This window comes from Lepidochelys kempii, chromosome 4, assembly GCF_965140265.1.
Source record: "Lepidochelys kempii isolate rLepKem1 chromosome 4, rLepKem1.hap2, whole genome shotgun sequence".
Taxonomy (NCBI): Eukaryota; Metazoa; Chordata; order Testudines; family Cheloniidae; genus Lepidochelys; species Lepidochelys kempii.
In genome coordinates, this window is record NC_133259.1 from 137,481,087 (window position 1) to 137,502,502 (window position 21,416).

The 21,416-nt window shown below is 41.7% G+C and overlaps 1 protein-coding gene across 4 annotated transcripts in view; it reads left to right on the forward strand.

Annotated features, from left to right (window-relative positions):
* EXOC6B (exocyst complex component 6B) overlaps positions 1-21,416 on the forward strand; it is a 450,651-nt gene that overhangs the window by 340,376 nt on the left and 88,859 nt on the right. For 3 of the 4 annotated variants that reach the window (XM_073343016.1, XM_073343018.1, XM_073343017.1), the window contains one exon: positions 7,102-7,175. In XM_073343016.1, coding sequence (XP_073199117.1) covers positions 7,102-7,175 — 74 coding nt within the window. Of the gene's footprint in view, positions 1-7,101; positions 7,176-8,078; positions 8,945-21,416 lie in introns of those variants that run through there. The other variant, XM_073343019.1, reaches the window with a different exon arrangement.

Sequence of the window (21,416 nt, forward strand, 5' to 3'; positions counted from 1 at the left end):
GCCTGTAATTCCTGCACATGCAAACAGACAACACTCATTAATAGTCAGACATCCTTTGAGGATTTACAAGTGCGCCATATAATTTTAACTTCTCCTTGGATTCTCAAATGTGTTAGTGGTGGTGAAGGAGGGAAATGAGAAAGGAGGTGGTCGTGTTATAGCTCTGCCTACAGGTTTGCCCTAATTGTGATCTCAACTGTGGACAAGTGGATAAATCTTCCAATCACATATAAATGTTGATGGAAAAAGGTGTAAAGAGGAGACAGACTGAATTAGTCTGAATAAAATGGCCTCCTGATATAACTCAAGGACTGTGTTAGGATAAATAAGAGAAACGTGGGACTAAAAATCAATTAACTGAAATTAGGCCGAACTGGTGGACAAAATGATGGTAATGCTGGATTCTACGGAGGATGCTCTGTCAACCAGTTTGGCTGTGTGTGGCATTATTGCTAGCTGATTCCTGCTTTTAGCTTCTAGCGGCTAAACTGTGCCTTCTCATGTTCTAATCCACTGTATTTAGGCCACATATTTAATCTCTGTTCTTTTTCTTTGCGCATACATCCTCCTATCCCAGCACCTTCCTGCACAATCTCAGGCAACCAGTGGATATTAAGCTTTGCTTGATTTGTAATTTATTCTCTCTAAAAGCATTGCAGTCTGCCGCACTAACTACAGTGCTCCTCATCCTCCTCTCCAGTGAACTTTTCTCCTCCAAACTCATTCACCTTAACTTGACGCCCTAAGGGTTCTTTCCACCCTAACCCTAATAATCATAATCACTAATATATTTATTATGCTGCACCCAAAATGTGAGATGTATGTCACACACAGATGAGAGGGTGAGTGCTAGTAACAATGTGCTGGGATTAGAGAGAGAAGAAAGTTAGTGCACATGATTATTTTAGGTTACATACACATCTTGATTTTTTTGATGAATGTGCGTAAATGTATGGTACACACTAAGGCATACCGTATATTTAGGTGTCCAAAATATGTATAGATTATGCATGTTTTCATTTTTTCTGTGCTCATTTTTGCCCCCACCCCCTTCTGGAAGTATCCCAATCTGATGCTTATTACTGTTGAGCCATCCACAATATGCATCTGCTGAATTAGCCTTTTGTACATAAATAGGTATAATACACGTGTAGATACTATACTCGACACTGCTCACCAGTGGAAATCATTCCTTGCCCAGAATCTTGTAGACAAAGCCATAGACCTTTTCAGCACTGTGGAAGCTGAGAATAACTCCATAGCAGGCAACTTTCTTGCTGGTGGAAACTGTTCCTTCATACATCTTGATCTCCTTTTCCTATCCTCCCTGGGGTCTTCATTCTGTATGCAGATGAGCCCTGTCGCCACCTGTCCTTCAAATTCCTATCCATCCCCACGTCCTTTAGTCTTCTTCCTCAGTCTGGTGTTTCCCTTGATGGATCTTATGGCTGTGTATTTGCTCTCTTCACTCAACTCCTCTTCCCAATTCTGTTCAAAATCTCACTGTCACCCACCTCTGCATACATAAGTTTGAGCACAGCTGCATCTTTGTTCTCTCGGTTTTCCCTTCGCTCCCATGTTCTCTTTCCTACATCTCAAGTTCCACCCTGTATGCTGTTCAGCTGTGTACCATCACTGTTACAACTCTCAGGCTCAATCACTGTTATACACCCCAGCTCTGGAGCACTATGAGGTCTGGAGCCCTCGTTAGATACTCTACAGGGTTGCCATAGTTCAAACCCTACCTTGATAGCACCCCTTTTGCCTGCAACAGCCTCTCAGCTGTTATACTCCAAGCCGCCGTCTCTGTCTCCAAAGGTCTGCTGCAAACCCACCTCCTACACTAGTCCTGCGAACAATGTCTGTGTATAAAGTGTATGTGTCAGGTTTGTAAAACTCTTCTGAGCATTTACGAGACCATACAGAAAATGTGCTTTTATAATTATCGTCTTGACGTGGGGCAAAAATATTGCCCAGCCTTGGCAAGTGGGAAGGTAGGATTTTGCAAGAGTGTGTGTGCGTAAGTGTAAAATACATAATACAAGGGATATAATATCAAAAAAAAGTGTGTGCGTGTATATATATAAATAGCGTGTATATAAAATTCAGCTACTACAGTGACAAAAGGGGCCTTCAGAGAGGGAGAGTGAGTGAGTGTGTGTGTATTTAAAAAAAAAAAAAGAACTTGATGGTTTGGCATAAAGGTTTAATTGGCACGAGTTTGGGATAACTGCATTTTTCACAAGTAGTGAAACCATGTGCCAATTATGCAGGTTACATTAAATGAGTGCTAATAAAATCTTTGTACCACCCATCCACACCATCATTCTGTATGTTCTTGTCCCTAAATTAGTGAATTTGGGAATAAAGAAGCCAACTGTGTTTACTCCTAACTATGCAAAATGTATTAGAATCTCTATGTACTTGCGTGTATAGCTCTGTACACTATATGAAAGGAGATTCCCAAATTCTGTATCATTAATTTACAATGGGTGCCTTTTTGCCTTGTGTGTTTGAACTCTTTATTCTTTGTTCATTGCTTAACAGTTCCTTGATTCTTTCTTTGGAGAAGCCTTTTGGAAAAGAGGCTAGAGTCCCACTGTAACCTGCCCTGGGTGGCCCTAGCTGTAGGCCTTGCAAAGACATTACTTCTTTGGCCTGAACACAAGCCTCTCAAACCTTTAGCTTGGCTAAATGCTTTGTACAAACAGCCGCATACAGATCTGCTCTATTCTCTTGTGATTTTCTGCTCAAGGGGCCATATGGTAGGTGGCTTGCTCTATCTCGCCACTTGCCTTGGTAGTGGAGAAAGTACAATAAACGAATCTGACAGTGCCGAGGCCACCTCTGTGCTGGGTCGTTCTGAGAAAACTGTACTGAAACCTGATTGAGGAGATTAAAACCAAGAACTGGCTGTGTCTTTCCTTTAAAGCTCTGTTCCTTTTTAAAAGGACTTTGTACATTTCCTTGCCCCAGATAAGTTTGTGGCATTGGTATGTAAAATGTGACCTATGAGTACAGAGGGTGCTGAAGTACTTTGTAATAATAATGTGGTGAAACACCCCATTCATTCCTGTTCCAATCCCTTGAAGTCAATGTACACAATACATTGAATAAGCAATATATGTGATCCCCTTTGTACTGTAATACAAGTAATATAATAATGATCTCATAGGCTGTTTCGCTCCTTGGATGTATTATTCGTGCAATGCATGCCTCCACCACTTTTTCTGATGAGTTACCGTTTGAGCCAGTCTGCACTACAGAATTTACTGAGGCAATGTATGTTTAATACAGCTGTGCTATAACATGGTTTACTCTTCAGGATGGACCATACTTTATTACAGCTGTTTCTTAAAGTTTGTTACACCCACTACAGACAGGGTTGGAACATGGTTCCTCAACATAACTAGAGCAGAGCTAATAATTAGACACATGTAATGAATGAGATGGATTTTACCTTGAATTGTCTCTAAACAGATCACAAGATTTGGGAATGTATTGCTTCTCTGGAAACATTCAAGAATATCAACCTCAGATCTTTTGCAAGCAGATTGTCATGAATATTGAAAGTCATGTCTCTGCACAAGTTGGGAATTTTACAGTTGAGTTTAGAATTCTAAATTCGTTTCGAGCACCTGTTAGACTCTTGAATTTACAAACTGGCGTTTTAAAAGAAAAAAATAATAATTTCAGATATTTCTCCCAATGTTCACTCAGCTGTAGATATAATAGGATTTATATGGATTTTGCATCCATAGAAGCAAAAATACACCCCTGCCCCTCTTAAAACACTCCTTTGTTACAACACAGTGCCCAATGCAGTAAACCTGTAGACAGGCCGCTTAAATACTCCATCTCAGTGATAATATTTTTTATGGATGCATGGGAAGCCAGAAGGCTTTTTCCTGTATTTAAAACGTGTGTGGTGTTCAGACAGTATATGCTCAAAGTTAAAGGTTTAATACAGGGGTTTTGTGTTATGTGAATGTGCCCGGATGCTGTAGGAACGGGCATGTAACAGAAAATCACCTCTTGCAGAGCACCAGCATAAGACCTCTGCATTGCTTAAGTCCCTCTTAGCCCTGGTCTACACTGGGGAGGGGGATCAATCTAAGTTACGCAACTTCAGCTACGTGAATAACGTGGCTGAAGTCGATGTACTTAGATCGCCTTACCATGGTGTCTTCACTGTGGTGAGTCGACTGCTGCCGCTCCCCTGTCGACTCCGTCTGCGCCTCTCACGGAGCTGGAGTACAGGAGTCGACGGGAGAGTGCTCAGGGGTCGATTTATTGCGTCTAGACTAGATGCAATAAATAGATCCCCGCTGGATCGATAGCTGCCCGCCGATCCGGCGGGTACTGTAGACATACCCTTAGGGTGTGGACTGTCTCCTGAGCACATGGGTGAAATTCAGTCTGTTAAATAAGTTTTATACAAAATGCTCAGTAAAATTAATGTAAATGGTTTAATGACATTTAAAACTAATTAAACGAAAATAGCTTGTGACTCTAAATTTCAGCTTTTCCCTGGACTGTTTGCAGCCCAGACCTTGCAGCACAGTGGCTATAGCTGGAGACTCTGAAAATGAAATCGACTAGATACTGAGCAGTTTAGTTTAACTGTACAATCTCCATGATGTGCAAATATAAATCAAAACCAAACTTGTCAAACATACATGCTTAAATTTAAGCCTCATGCCCATATTTAGGGACCATCAAAGATGGACCTACCTTTGCCAAACATCTTGAATGGTGAAATTTAAATTAGATTTTTTTTTTTTCATTCTTTGTTAAATTAAGTTTCTGTTAGTAGCACGGGTATGGAATTTTGGTTTTGAAAACCTGTTTATTAATCTGACTGCCTATCTGAGTTCTAAAACAAAAAGCAACTCGCTGCAATTTTCCAAATATTCCATTCCTTTATTGTACTACAGTGAGAATCACTTTAGAAATGCTTGATCGAGAGGTTAGTCATAATGCCGTTTAGACTATTTTGATATTTTAAAATATATAAAAAAGTAAAACTAAAACTATTGACATTTGAAAGTTGGCTGCCATGTCCTTGACCGTAAAGTGCCAATCTCCAAATTGCAGGATGTGCCTCCTCCGACATTTGAATGAAAAGGTTGCATTGGAGGGGGGACAAATTATTTTAATTGCATGAGAATTTGGAAATAGGGCAAATTCTGTGTGTCTCATTAAAGCCAGGGGGACTGCTCAAGTGACGGGACTGCAGGATCAGGGCCTTAAAAATGTGGCTCATTACTGTATTTTTATTTCTTGGTATTACTTCAAAGTGAGAGAACTAATGCAAGCAGGCTTCCAGTGAAGGGAATGTATGAAGTGAGGTGACATCATTTAGGGCTTTGTGGGTCACCATATATTATCCCTCAGTACCTTAGTTTGGGCATGAAGATGAAAAGTAAAACCTTGCTTTTATCGTCCTTTACACCCTTCTTGCTTTCATCAGGGGCACGGGGGCTGTGGAGTTTTCATGCTAGGCTGGGGGCTGTTCTCCTACCCTAAAAAGTCCTGACATGATGAATAACTGTGCTGAAGTAGCTGCTAAATCATGGGCGTTGGGATCATTTTATTTAAAAGCTGTAGCTTGGAGTATTTTTTCTTCTTCTGTACAGCCGTGGAACAAAGTAAATGATGTCTCCTGCAAACTGTCCCAGTTTGATGTACTGTAATTCCACAAAAGCAACACAATTCAGCCAAGTGAAAACACAGGACATACAGTTGGTATATCATATTCCTAGGTGACTTCACAAACCACATACACTTAGACATGAGGGAGTAGTGAAGTTGGAGATTCAGCCATGATCCTTGTATCTTAGGGTAGATCTACACTACCTGCCGGATCGGTGGGTAGTGATCAATCTATCAGGGATCGATTTATCGCATCTAGCTCGCTCTGCCACCGACTCCTGCACTTCACCGCAGTGAGAGGCGGAAGCGGAGTCGATGGGGGAGCAGCGGCAGTCGACCCTGCATCGTGAGGACGCGAGGTAAGTCGACCTAAGATATGTCGACTTCAGCTACGCTATTCTCGTAGCTGAAGTGGCATATCTTAGGTCAGTTCCCCCACCCCACCCCCCCACCTGCCCAGTGTAGACCTGGCCTTAGTGAAGTCCTGGTTTTGTATGAAGAGTCATTCAAACGGTTGCTTTAGTAGACTTGGGCAAGATCAGATGGCGTGAAACAGGCCTTCAACACAAGTGCTCAGCAAGGAGAGATGCGGTTGTCAGCCTTTTTGTGACAATTATCAACCAAGATCTGTGAAATGAATGTGCCACCAAGATCCTCTAAACTGAAATCATAATGTATGGTCCCCCGTATTAGTTTTAGACTAAGTTTAACCAATAAATTAGAAGAAAAATAAACCACCTGAGTGTAGAATTGGGGCCAGATTACACCAGAAAGAGGCAAACGTGGCTTTGGAAGTGTTATTTGCTTTATAAACCAACTTTATTCAGATGTCAAAAGTCCACTTCCACAATAAATAAATAAGCCACACAGTAGGGGCAGTTCTTCCCATTTTGGGTGCTTGTATACGGGCAATAATGTTTTATACCAGATAATGCAGATAATCTGCTGCAGAATAATTAATGGTGCTGCTGGGCATATTTTTTTTTTTTTTGATGAATGCTTATGGAACTCTGTGACAGGCATGAAATTAGAAAATACCTTCAGTGCCCTAAAATATAAATAGCTTTCGGAACTGAAAAGAGTTTCACAGCTGAAGATTTTATTGTGTTGAGAGGAAAAACTTTTCCACCCCCACCTCCCCTTTCTTCTTTGCAAGTTGTTTGTCCATTCACAAAACAAATACTCTGAAGCCCAGTGCGGCTCATGGGAATAAATTTCAGGTCGAATTAGTACAGTTTCCTTGCTGTCAGGACGGTGGAATTAATGGTGTTTTGATGACACAAATTTTGAAGGGCAAACAAAGAAGCTGAAGGGAGGGAGACATGACTCCTTAGAAGTGCAGTCCTCCTCTCCCCCAGTCTCTCTTGTCTTCCCTGTCATCCGTCTGCCAATCTCCCTGTCCATGGTTAGTTAAAGGCGCTTTTTATCCTCTTTTCTTTCCCACAGAGTTTGCCAGATCCGGGCCAGTGCCTGGGTTCCAAGGGGACACACTGCAGTTGGCCTTCATCGACTTGAGACAAGTAAGTCTTTGTGTTTTTGTTTTTTGTTTTTCTTTTAAGATGTGTGACTGAAGACCATCAGGTCTTAAGGAAAAGGGAGGGGAGGGGAAGCGGCATTGGGGATTCAGGCCAGAGACCTATATTCTCCCCCTTCCTCTCCCGTACTCAAGACCGCCAACTTATTTAGCTATCCAGGGTCCTAGGAGTGGCCGAGGTGAACGAGTCGGTGGTTAGGGGAAAGGGAGAAAGACATTAGTGACCCCAAGCAATGGGCCCATTGTGCTCTGGTTGGCTTCTGCAGACATGGCAAAAAGATAACTCTGAAACTCTCTGCACTGACACTAAGCAGGTGTTGTTAACAGAGAGAGCAGTGATGCAGAGACCGCCTGCATGGAGCACTTTTGTTCACAGATAATGCCCGGAGAAGCATTTCAGGAGGGCGAAGGAATTTGCATTCTGGGTTGTGTAGGGTGTATGTGTGTGTGTTTTTTCCCCCAGCTACCCCCTTTTGCTAACGTTCCCTAGCCATGAATGACAAAGTGGCTGTTTATGAAGATGGGTACAAAAGGCTCCGCCCATTGATGCCTATCTCACAAGGGATCCCATTATAGCCATGTTGACCGTAACAGGTACTAAGGTATCCCTGGAGCTTGGCAGGGCAATTCAGGGAAAAGGGCCATTCGAGCGAGTCATTTGTTATGGTAGAAATGGGCATTATTAATATACCAGGCGGGGGGAAAAAAGGGAGCAGGGCCCTGTCATCTCTTGGCACTGAAGATGGATGGGGTTGGATAGAAAGTCTGAATGAAGTAAGACTCGATGACTGATGTTTCTCTCCTATTAAAACAATCTTTTTTTGTCTGTTAACCCCCTCCCCCCGCTTTGTCTCTCCTGCCATAATGATGCAGTGCCTCTTGTTTTCAGGGTTGACATAGTTTGCATTCTGAAAACTTTCAGATGCACAGGGTATTTCTTTAATCTGCATAATCCCTTGTATCGATGATCTCCTCACCACTGTGACTCTGATTCATGCCGGAACAGCTTTTAACCCATAATGGATTGCGAACTCTCTCCGAATCCAATTGATGTGCATTGTAATCTGTCATCCAATGACACTTGTGCAAAGCTACATTAAAGTTTGATGATGATAATAATGAGTCTCCACACACTTACATTTGGGAATTCAATTCTGCATGGTTTGTTTCTACATCAAACTTTTCCATTCGGTTAAATGTAAGGTCCATTTGCTATATGGTCTTAAACGCCTCGCAGGAAAGAAATGAGTTGTCATTCCCAAATCTCATGCTTCTGCATACATAAGGGTTTCAACACCACATGCGGAGTTGCCAGCAAAGCACACATGACCTTGTGTTTTAGGTAATATAGGGGGGTTGGTTCTTCTCCAAAGATGCAGAGATGAATGCAGGGATTTTGAAGAGAAAAGCTTAGGGTTTTTTCTAAAGAATTAAATGCCCTAAAAATGCTTCTCAGGCGTTTAACTTCTATGAAGCAGTGTAATAACTGGTAGGCCGGTGTATGTGTAATGTTAATATGGTTTATAAGGGCAGTATGCACCCAAGTGAATGCAACATGAGCCAGGATGCAGCTAGACAGTGGTCTGTCTGTTGCTTCCTCTCTGGTGTTTCTGCTTCTCTGTCAAATACTCTCCTCTACCCAAGTTTTCTCTAATTATATTTGTTTGCGAGTTCCTGCTACTAAGTGTATTCTGTTCTTTCTCTTCCACTAACTGGTCTTCAGCATTTTTGATAACTTGCCAAAGATGTAATCTGTGCTGGGTTAAAGTAAAGACCTGACCCACCTAGGCTGCCTAGTGGAATCAGCAGTTCAGGACAGGCAATGCCATGATATCTTTGAGTGTTGGAGTGATGCTGTCTTGATACAAGTAGGGTATTGGTCGGGTAGCACATGGTATTTGACCATTCTGTGTCATTCTGAAACCTCTGGGAAATACAGATATCATTTGTTCATACAGGGCAGTGCATGACATTTTACATAAATATAAGTTCCCTGTCTGCACAATTTTCACTGTGAGAAACCCTGGTCCTGCAAGGAATTTTGTGCAGCCCCTGCACGTACATGGAGCCCCGCTGACTTTCTCAACACAGGCAATTTTAAAAAACCCGAACCCTGGTCTTTCTATAACTGTGCGTTTGGGGTGTTCCACGGATTCTTTTGCTCTGTCATAGTTATATCATGTGAAACACTGGGAACTTAACAGAGCTAAATTTGAAAGTCACCTCTTCAAACCACTTCAGTGGGGTAAGACTTAGACAACCGCTGTCTTTGCGTTTACAACAGCTGTTTTGCTTACCGCTTGTCAAACAACAAACATTTTATATGCGTCTCTTACTGTGTCCCGAAGCCAGTTGCAGTCATGGGTTTATGTTGAATGACAAAGGATGTTTCCCTCAAATATACACTTTCCTCCCCCTCCCCCGCCATATTCCCTAACTTCCCACATTACCTGTATAATCATAGGTAGCCTTTCTTATTTTATGAGTAGCATGAAATAAAAAGTGAAAAGCTGGATTTTTTTAAAAATAATTAATTGGTCATTCATAGACATGGCAAAGTTAATTGGAAGGTTATTTGGTGAGATACATTTATTTCTTTAATGTGGATTTCCAGTTCATGTTTTAATCAGAAACTTGGTGGTAAAAGTTGGAAGAAATGAAAGATTTTTGTGTTTAGCCTCCTGCCAATGGACACCTTTCGTACTGCAATGCTGTCTGCAGCGTCCTTGCTGTCTGCTTTGTGTCGCTCTTGTCAGTTTCATGCTAGGAAGTAATTGCATTCAAGGCTACCCTCTCCAGCCGGCAGCATGAAAGCATGGCCACAGAACGGGCCATGACAGCTTGACAGTGAGCATATATTCTCCCATTTTTTTCCAAGAAAATTTGTTTCTATTCTCTGTGTAGGGCTAGTTGCATAAACAAGAGGCAGGTTGAAAACAGGCAATTGCATGAGCCTTACACCAAGTGCTTAGATTTAGTCCTGGGCCACACCTGGACGGGGACTGTCCATCCCACTGAGCGTGCTTTTAAATACTTGTTAAAAAAATGTCAGAAACAGCTTGTTTTGTCCTTTGATGAAATACATACTGCAATGTGCAAACCACGAGAGAGAGATTAAGTCGGTTAAACTGGGTATTTCCCTGCAGCTAAGATAATGGTTTTGCTTTTGGCAAACCCTCTGACATGTCTTTGGTCCAAATTGCATATTTGAAGCACATTTTTCGGTTGAAAGAGAAGACCTTGCAAAACGTGGCTAATCATGGCGTTAATCACAAAATCCTAGAAGTTAGACACAACAAAATGTCCCATTAGATTCCATCCAGTTCACCTCCCAGCCAGTGCAGGAGTATTCCTTCTTGCAGTAGCTCTCCAACTAAATCCTTCTATAGACCACTTTGTCAGGGAGAGACCAGCTCTTCATGCAATACCCCCAGTCTTTCACAGCCTGGTGCTCTGTGGGTTTGTCTGCAGCAGCTGGGAGCATGCTTCCCAGTCAGGGTAGACAGTCAAGTGCTAGATCTGATTGAGCTAGCGCGAGCAACGTGGCTGCAGTGACACAAGTCCCGGCTCAGCCTACCCTCCCGACTACAAGTCCACCCCACCTCCAGGGTATTTACACAAGTGTCTAGCCTAGTCGCCTCCCAAGCCACCTGCTAATTTTAGTGTGTTAGCTGGAGCAGAGCTAGCGCCTGTCTGTCTACCCACTCTGGGAAGTGCACTCTCAGCCGCAGTGTAGAAGTACCCTAAAAGTTCCAGTCTGCTGATGCAGCAGGAGATGGCTTCCTGGATTGTTGATGTTAGTGAGCTACAGCTTGTGAAGCATTGCCCTACTGCCATATGCCTAGATGTGTTTTCTTTCCTGTTTAGTGTTTAATGCCCCCAAGCAACGGGGCTTTCACCTCTCCCCTGGGAGGTGAATGTGCTATAGCTTTGTACCGGCCAGCTGTCTTTCCTGATATTCAGTGTAAATTTTCCTTTCCTTAATTTCATCCCATTACAGTACTCCTAATTCTCCCTCTGCATTGTATCCCCACTCAGTCCTCTCATTTCATAGGGTTTGGTCATTACTTGTGCAACCCACGCTAATACAATGTGACTCGCTGGACCACTCCTTGAGCTATCAGAGCTGGGTCTTTTAGCTCAGCCTAGAAGGGCACAAAATTAACTTTTATAGATCAATATCTTCAAAAACTGGTGCCTAAAGTTAGCCTTCTAAATCCATATTTAAATTTAGTTGCCTGTCTTTGAAAATATTTACCATAATGCCTTGTTGGAAAACAATACAACTTATGCAAAAGTCATGGGTTCCTTATGCCCCATTTAAACAATTATTTAATTTATGACCCCTGCATTGATAAGCTAGTCCTGTGGGATATTTGACTAGTTATACCTTGGGTTTTGATAATGCCCTCCACATGAGGATTTCCGAGTGCTTTAGGAACATTAGGTTAAGCCTCTCAATACCCCTCTGAGACAGGCAAGTAAAGATAACACATTTCATCTGTGAGCAAACTGAATTACCAAGAGCTGAATGTCAGAGAAGATGCAACAGATCAGTGGGAAGGCCAGAAGTGGAACTCTAATGGCAAGCCCCTGTGCTCTAACCACTGGGATGCTCTGCCTGACACAGTCACAGGGGGGTTCTAGGCCTAAGTTCTATGCCATTTGTTGCACTTAGAATGCCCTCTTCAGATCTGTTGGCTATGACACTGAAGTGTACCTAAAAACTCATTTCCACCAATAAGTCTGGGGGAAGTGAAGGAGCAGAAAAGTGACAACAAATAATGAAAAAACCCCACAAATCCTCATGATGGGCAGGTCGTCATGCCATCAAAATCTTTTTGTTACCTAGTCCTCCAGCCCCCATCCCCTTCTTATCTTTCCGACTCCTTATGGTAGTGCCATGTCAAATCAAGACAGTCCACTCTTCTTGGAAGAAACTATGACCCTGAATATGAACTGCACTTCTCAAAAGATATCGTTTTGATGGGTATAGGAAGAGGCAAGGTGGCTTTAAGTCACCTTTTTCCTCCTGAATCTGGGTTTGGACTGTCAAGGACTGACCAAATTGCCAGTGGCTTTGAATGGCCCCCTGATGGGTTACTCCATTTGTCCAGAGCAGAGCACTCCAACTACATACACTCCTTCTGATCCTGAATATGCTCCTTCCCACTCTTGGACCTATCTGTAGGCTGTATGGGTGTCACATAGGATGACTCCCTCAACCCTGCACCTCCTGAAAACATGATGGAAGAATTCTCTGTGGAGCAACTAAGCCATTCTAAAAGAGCTAGCAGCAGATTCCAGAATCCAGGCTAACGTTTAGCTTGCTTGTTAGGCTCAGAATGTGTTTTTGGGCACTAAAAAATAAAAGTATTTTGAAAAAGGCGTCTTTCTTCAAAATAAATAAATTACCTAATGCTAAATGTCTGACTCACAAAAAAAGATGAATCAGAGTTTGTGTTGAAATCCAGGCTGACATGGTCTTCAGCTAACACTGCTCTGCAAGAAGTTAAAAAAATAAAATAAAAGGCATGAAGGCATGAGTTCAGAGCGGATTTAGAGCCTTAACTCTGAATTTCCTTGCTTTGGTGGGTTTAAGCTAGTCTTAATGGTACTTTAAACATGGCTTTTTGCAGTTCAATTATATTAAGATCACACAAACCCCTACTTCATTCAGCTGCTCAGATTCCATCAAAACCCATCAGCCTTGATCCAGAAAGGATGTATTGGCATGCTGGGGATTTAACGAGCCTAGATACTCCCCAGAGCCTTCAAACAAAAAATCAGGAGTGCAAACATATCCGGTTAGTGCTTCAGTTAGTATAGAAACATTCTGCCTGGGTTTTTTTCATTGCGGTGTACTCCTGTGGATATTGTTGGGTCAGTCAATACAGTGCAGACAGGGACGTAAACCATTCAACATAAAGAAGCCCAGCTGTCTAATTCAGGAGTTTGTCATTAGACAAAAAACATACAGTTTAAATTAAAAATTAAACCAATGAACTTTGCAACCTTCTAGATAGGTGTATTAACTTCCCCAAGCCTGAGCATGTTGCCCTCTTACATGGCCCCTCTTGCTCTTCCCTGTGTAGTTTTCATCTTAACTTAGTGTCTGACCCTGCAAACATTTACTGAGCATCAGTGGAAAACTAACTGAGCTTTATGAGGTTGCCGGTAGGAGTAAACGTTGCAGGGGGTTCAGTATTAATTGTCAGAAAGATTGTACCCTTCCGTTGTAAACTCTCCAGGGTCAGAGAATCAGTCGTCGTCTATGAAGTAACTTTATGGTTCTATTTAAGTGAGGAGTAGACTGGAAGCTTTTTGTGAGAATCATGTAATTTCTCCCACAAAGCTGTGAGAGGTTGAATCATGACAGCTGTGCAAGGAAATGTTGTATGAGCACTCATTTTATATGGATGTCTTTGCTAGTCTGTTTTTCCTTCAGCGGTGGAACAAACAGTATATTCAATCAGATGAAACTTGATTTCTACCCAAACCTCGGTGAATAGGAAAAGTTGCATCTAGACTGGGAGCACGTTTTAGTTGTTAAAATTTGGGGTCTGATCCTGCTCTTTGCTGAGCTCACTCAACTCTCATTGTCCCCCTTAGGGATAATAAACCCCTTTGGATGTGTCATCAGTTCCCTACACCTTAGATCAGACAATTGTCACTTTGAAATATTTGCCATGTAATGAAGAGTGATTATAAACAGTCATAGCTAGATGGTGTTAGCCAGCTTCTTGGTAGCAACAAACCTCTCCTCCCCACCCTGATGGCAGATGCCCTCTAATTGCAGGAGATTGTGAGGCAGTCATTTGATCAGGGAAATGGACACCAGTTGAGTGATAAGGCCCACTTTCACCTTTAACCTGTTGATTGAGGCAGGATTGATGGGGGATGAAGAGGGCCAGAGGTGGATGCCCTTAACCTCAAGATCCCTGCTTGTGAAACTGAATACACTCCAATGATCTCTGCATGCTTGGAAGCTGTCACTCTTGAGCTGGCTAGGAAAGCTATGCAGGCTGAATGGAATTGCCATCCATAAAGGAACCTTCATTGAGCTGCCTTGCTCGATAGCTTCACTTCATCCTGTAGATTAAAAAAAAAACCACGCCCATTTTGCTGCTTGCGAAAGTGAAAATTCAGCTGTAGTGTATTTTAGGAATGTTTTAGCTTCGATCATTCGGGGCCCACTGGGTAATTAAGTCAGTTCTGTAGCACAATCCTTTATCCCCAACGAGGCAGTATGGTGATACTACCTCCAATTTTTTTTTCCAAAGAACTTTCTCCTTTTCAGAGTGAAAATGGTTTGATCTGTTGTCATTCTGCTAGTTGTTGGGCAAGGGCTATCAGTGTTCTGCCAGGCAAGCAATCAACAGTTTCTCAGATCATTTCTCATTTTAGTTATGTTACAAATAGGTAAAAAGCTCAAATACGCAAAATGATGGAACAAAATCGAACAGTATTAAGGATCGTGTGATGAGTGTGTGCTCCAGATATACATGATCTCTGCAGTCCTTTTCCAGTTCTTCCATGAAAGCTACTGACTTAACCATGGGACATTTGTCCCAGCCATGGAACTATCATTGTCTCTTAAGAATTTTGAAGAAAAATTTTCAGGAAAAACACTTCAGTTTTCCTGACTCTTCACTTTATTGCACTTGATCTGAAGGGTATCCTTATTATTAACCATTTAGATAGTGTCATAATGGTGAATGGCACTTTACAAGTCATAGAATAAGATGTGGTTCCTGCCCTACAGTGCTTACAGTCTAACATGGACAAGACAAAATGCAGGGTGCCTGTTCAGGACAAAGTGTGGAGAGACTGTTGGTGAGGAGACAAGTGGAAAATTAATTTATGGAAGAGATGAGATTTAGGGAGAGTGTGTGCTTGGTGGACAAGAAATGACAGACTGTTTGAAATGGAGGGGCTATGTGAAATAGGGGCAAAGGTGAGGAGGCGGAGCTTAAATTTGATGTGTTTGAGACAGAAAGCCAGTGAAAGATTTTGGGGAAATGATGACAAGGTTGTAGTGGCACGAGAGGATGCCAAAGGAAAGACAGGGTGTATTTGTCAAACAAATCCAGGACTGAGATTTCAGGGTTGTGTTTAAGGTAATGTAATATTCCATTGCCAGGAAGCATGCAATACAAAGTTATGCAGGTGAAGGTTATGAAGCATTAAAAATCAGATCTGCAGTAGATGTCTTCTCATCCTAACTAAAGTGCTCTTAGATTTTAAGAAAAGCAGGTACCTTTGTGATCTTCTAGTCTGACAACTAATGGGCGACACAGGCCATATAATTTCCCCCAGTGATTCCTGCATCAAACCCAATAACTTGTGGTTGTGTTATAGCATACCTTTTTAGAAAGACAGCCATTCCACTTCATTGATGTCAGCCCTGTATTGACGAATTGACAGCAAGGTGGCACTATACAACAGCAAACTTTGCAGTGAAATGTATTTTAATTTCTGTAACGTTGTCCAACCCTATGGTTCCCTTTTCCCCCACCTCCCATTCAATAATAGTATACATTCTCTATAATAATTTGCATTTTGATAGATCTGGTTTGCATCTCTCAAAATGTTAGTTAATTATAGTTTTTTAACCAATAAAGGAATAGATGTAGCTGTTAGAAATATGGATGAGTTAGTTATTTAATAGGTCAGATAAGCAATTCTCTCATCATTGGTATTATTTTGTTTAGAAGTTGATTTCATTATAGCTGGGAAATTCATGCTTTTACTCAACATCAGTTGTTTAGCCATGAAAAGTGTGATTCTGCTCTAAAATAATACGTGTAAAATGGCAGATTCTTTTTCAGAGCCAGGTTTCAGAGTAACAGCCGTGTTAGTCTGTATTCGCAAAAAGAAAAGGAGTACTTGTGGCACCTTAGAGACTAACCAATTTATTTGAGCATAAGCTTTCGTGAGCTACAGCTCACTTCATCGGATGCATACCGTGGAAAGTGTAGATTTTTTTATACACACAAAGCATGAAAAAATACCTCCCCCCCACCCCACTCTCCTGCTGGTAATAGCTTATCTAAAATGATCACTCTCCTTATTACCAACAGGAGAGTGGGTTTGTGTGGGGGGGAGGGAGAGAAAACCTGGGTTTGTGCTGGAAATGGCCCAACTTGATTATCATACACATTGTAAGGAGAGTGATCACTTTAGATAAGCTATTACCAGCAGGAGAGTGGGATGGGGGGAGGTATTTTTTCATGCTTTGTGTGTATAAAAAGATCTTCTACACTTTCCACAGTATGCATCCGATGAAGTGAGCTGTAGCTCACGAAAGCTTATGCTCAAATAAATTGGTTAGTCTCTAAGGTGCCACAAGTACTCCTTTTCTTTTTTCAGAGCCCTATCTGCTTGCTTTAGTGACAGTAAGTTTTTGAGGTGATGGCTCTGGGGGGCCAACAGGAATAATGGGAAAGTGAGGTGGATTCTATTCTAGCTCATATATTAACAGAATTACTGAATTTCTAGTTGCAGGTACCAGCTGTTAACTCAGTTCCAAATCCTCAGCTACACCTATGCACCCACTATGAAGAGAGAGTAATTGAGGGCAGAGCATAACCTCCACATGTGGGTTATGGGACACAATCTGGTGACACATCAGAAATATCCCAGATTGACTTTCAGATTCCAGCTTGCTTGCTTTTTTATTCCCCCTCCTCACTCCCTACCACCACTTGGAAACATAGCAAATTTGATCCAGAAGTCATTAAGACACAGTAAATGTTGGAAACCTAATTATGATGCCATTTTGGACAAAATAGTAGCATGTGTTTCTGCATTAATTGCATATTTTGATAAGTATCCAAAATGTAATTTACGTGCTTGACTTCTAAGATAGTATGTTAGACTAACAAAGGGGGATGAGAGATCCCCATATATTCAGAGTTTTTAGTACCCCTACCTGCAGCCAATGGAGATAGCCATTAGGCCAGTGATTACAGTACATTGCGACCAAGTTGGTCTAACCATGAAAACAGCAGATCAGCCAACATTAGCTTTCTTCTAGACTTCTGGAACTTTCCCAGTGCTCCAAGACTTACTGAAAATCAACATTAACAGTCTATCAGGCTCCTCAGACAGCTCTTTTAAACTCTTGGTTGCAATGTAATGTAATCACTTGCCTAATGGCTGACATCAATCCTGGGCAAGATAATGAGTGGATGATACAGTTAACAAAGAACTAAACAAGGGTAATGTAATTGCACAGAACAAAACAAGGGTAATGCACATCAACATGGGTTGGTGGAAAATAGATCCTGTCAAACTAACTTGGTTGTTTTTTTGTTTTGTTTTGGATTTGGGTTTGGGTTTTATTAGGGGTCAGTTCTTGGCCCTATGATATTTAACGTTTTTATCAATGACCTGGAAGAATACCATTATCAAATATATGTTCCCTATATAGGTACTTGTAGACTCATGACTAATAAAGTTTGCAGATGACACAAAAATTGGGGCAGTGGTAAATAATGAAGAGCATAGGTCACTGATACAGAGTGATTTAGATCACTTGGTAAACTGGGCACAAGCAAACAATGTGTGTGTTAATACGGCTAAGTGTAAATACATCTAGGAGCAAAGAATGTAGGCCATACTTACAGGATGGGGGACACTCTCCTGGGTTGTGGTGACTGTGAAAAAGATTTGGGGATCATGGGGAATAATCAGCTGAACATGAGCTCCAGTGTGATTCTGTGGCCAAAAGAGCTAATGCAATCCTGGGACGCATACATAAGGGGATCTCGGTTAGGAGTGGAGAGGTTATTTTACTGGAATATTGTGTGCAGTTCTGGTGCCCACACTTCAGGAAGGATGTGGATAAATTGGAGAGGAAGAAGAATTCAGAGAAGAGCGACGAGAATGATGAAAGGATCATAAAATAATATGCCTTATGATGATAGACTTAAGGAGCTCAATTTATTTAGCTTAACAAAGAGAAGGTGAAGGGAGTGACTTGATCACCATCTACAAGTACCAGCATAGGGAACATATATTTGATAATGGGTCTCCAGTCTGGCACAGAGAAGTATTCCAATGGCTAGAAGTTGAAGCTAGGCAAATTCAGACTAAAAAGAAGGCATAAATTTTTAATGATGAGAGTAATTAACCATTGGAACAATTTACCAAGGGTCGTGGTGGATTCTCCATCAATGACAATTTTTCAGCCAAGATCTGGTGTTTCTCTCAAATTTTTTACTGTAGGAATTATTTTGGGGAAGGTCTCTGGCCTGTATTATACAGGAGGCCAGGCTAGCTTATCACAGTGGCTTTGTGGCCTAAGAATCTTTTATAGGCCCCATTGGATGCTCTGGCTGACCTGGTAAATCTAGTCTGAGTTACTAGGAAACTTCACCCCTGGGCGCTCTAACCAACAAAAGAAAAGAAAAAAAAAAGTGAGCAGTACGGTAATAGATTTCTTCTGGACTTGGAGGGCCTCTCTTCTACTTAAGACAGATTCTCCACAAACAAGGGAGGTGAGCGAGAGCAGCAGGAGATGCTATCTGTTGTGACCAGGGTGGGTCACAGGAGACCTTTTGCTTTTTAAGAGAATGTGAGTTGATTCTGCTCTGGGTCTGAAGAGGCTAGCTTGCACAACTGAGCTTGTAGTGAACTGTTAGGTTAGAGAAGACTATCTCTGCGTGTAACGGTGTGCTGTTTTAAAATCCTTTTTGCTCTGATACTTTGTTCCAATTGCTGAAGAAAAACACTTTGTTTGAAGAAGGCTGGTAGTATCTCCAGTCACAGGTTCCCAGAAGGAGGATCGAGCACATGCCCAGACTGAGATGGGCCTGCATGGCATTAAGCAGTTGGTATTCAAGGGGTAATGTACCGAGGTTCAAGTCTTGAGAGTGGAAGCGTCCCCAGTTCCGCCCCAAGACAGGTAAGAGCAAGAGGTCTGATACTTGCAGGGGTGCTGTCAGAGAAACCACAGGGGGGCAGAGGTGCCACTGATCCTCTGTGCCACCACTTTTACACCACACTCTGACTCAGTTCTGCAGCACTGAAAATGAAGTGAATTAGACGCCTCCTTCAGGGCAATGGTGAGCTAATTTACAATTTACACAATGTCCCAAACCCTTTCCTCTTTTGGACAGGTAAATCTCATGAAAATTAGGTAAATAGCTTCATACAAGGTTTGTTTTCTCTAATTGTAATCTGTTCATTTAGAGCATGTTATTACTCAATGCTATTAAGCATTTCTAGGCACCACATCTGCATCATTTGGAAGCAGTCCTGATATACCAGATAAGTATTTGCTTTAGAGAACCACAATCATCTTGTGGTGTATGTTTCCCATTCTTCTCCCACGTAATCCCTTCTGCCCTTTCTAACAAATTTAACTCATGACTACGTCTAATAAACCAAGTAAAATGCAACCTTATTCAAGTCATGTGCTCGCACATATTAATCTCTCTAGGGATCTTCCCATTCATTCAGTTCTTTCCTTCTATCAGTCCCCACTGAAGGCACATCCCCTCGAGGATATATTTTAGTGTAGCAGTTAACTGGCTTCAAGTCTCATAGATCGATACTGTGCATGCTTTTCAGTGTTTAAGTTACCACCATGGTCTGTTAGTCTTGGCTTAGGCAAAAGAAGCCTGGTGATGAAATGGACACTTGATCTGCAGTTTGCCAGATAGTGTAAACATTAGTTGGACGGAGGAGAGGCACGTTAATTGCAGAGAGAGACTGTTGCTTGAATTGGTCCATTAAAGACTGCTTCAGGGAGCTGCATCATCCTTTTATATCATTACAGAGAAACCACTGAAAAAATAAACTTTCCCTTAATTGGAAAATCCTGCTCCAGAATAACTAGAACTGAATTGGTTTTAACTCTGGGTCATAGATGCTTGCACCGTTCATTGCGTGATCTCAAATACCAGAATTAAGTGACAAACTGGGCCCCTTTTTATGCTTAATATTGAAACACAGCTGTGGCCACGTAGGAAAACATGGTTGTCATGATGTTGCACACTGTGACTATTAAGAACTTCATGGTGGCAGCGGGGACAAAACTTAAGTCTTCCTGTTCCAAAATTACAAACCCTCTACCATATGAACTAAAGAGAAATATTGTTGGCAATATAGGGCTCTCTCTCTGACTGGCAGTTTTGATTCTATCCAGTAGAAGGCACTGTTAAACTTTGTTTTGTTTTGCAGTCAGGTTGTGTTACGCTTTATTAATTCTATAGCTTTGGAGACGCCAAATCCAGCCTTCGGGCTAGGTGCATGCCTGAAATGCTGCATTTTGGAGGGGATCCACAAGAACAAGTTTTCACTCTCCCAGTAGATTTCAGGGCTTACACTCCAGAGGCCCTCCCGTGGAAGAGCCATGGGGGGAGTGTAGTGAGGGCTGCACATATCCATGTTACACACAGCCACTCTGAACAAATTTCAAGAAGTTTTATTCATGATTTTGCCAAAATTTGAAACGTCAGTGAAAAATTTCCATGAAAATTTCAAGAAATTTAGACGAACTCTGATATAGAATTTCTTTTTGCCTTCTCACCTAAACTAGATCTCAGATGACATGGCAGATGTTTTTGGACCGACATGTAATGAATGAATCTGTTGGAAAAGAGATGGTTACATTATGTGTGTCATGTAGAAGCCCTGTTCTCAATACAACTGAACAAATAATTAGTCATGAATAATTTAATTAATTTAGTTTTCTGTGGACAGACCTTGGTTTTCTTGAATTAATTGACCATTTGCTGAATGCTTTTAACAAATAATCTTTGGTTTTTCTTAACGTTTATGAGGAGTCTGCTGTGATAATTACATAGTCTATGTTTGAGCTGTGTTAGCTGGTTTTGATTGGACACAAAGGTCACAAGGTTTCTGCTATATGATATACAGTTGGAAAGGATATGAAACCTCATGCTTCAGGGCCTACCCCGGCTTCTGTAAGAGAACAGGAGGAGAATATCCCATACTTGGGGGGGTGGTTACAGGATATTGCACTAGATGGACCTCTGGTCTGATCCAGTCTGGCAACTCCTATGATAGGGTGAATGAAATTCTTAGAATCAGTTTCTAGGGTGAAAGTATGTGTTTGAATTTAGTTTTATTCTAGCTCATTTAGGACACTCGATGGAGCCGAAGATTCCCCAAGGTTTCCAGCAAAACCTACTCCAGCTTTTCCATTATATGGTGTCAGTCAGCCAGTAAGAGAAAGAACAATGGGTGTGTATCA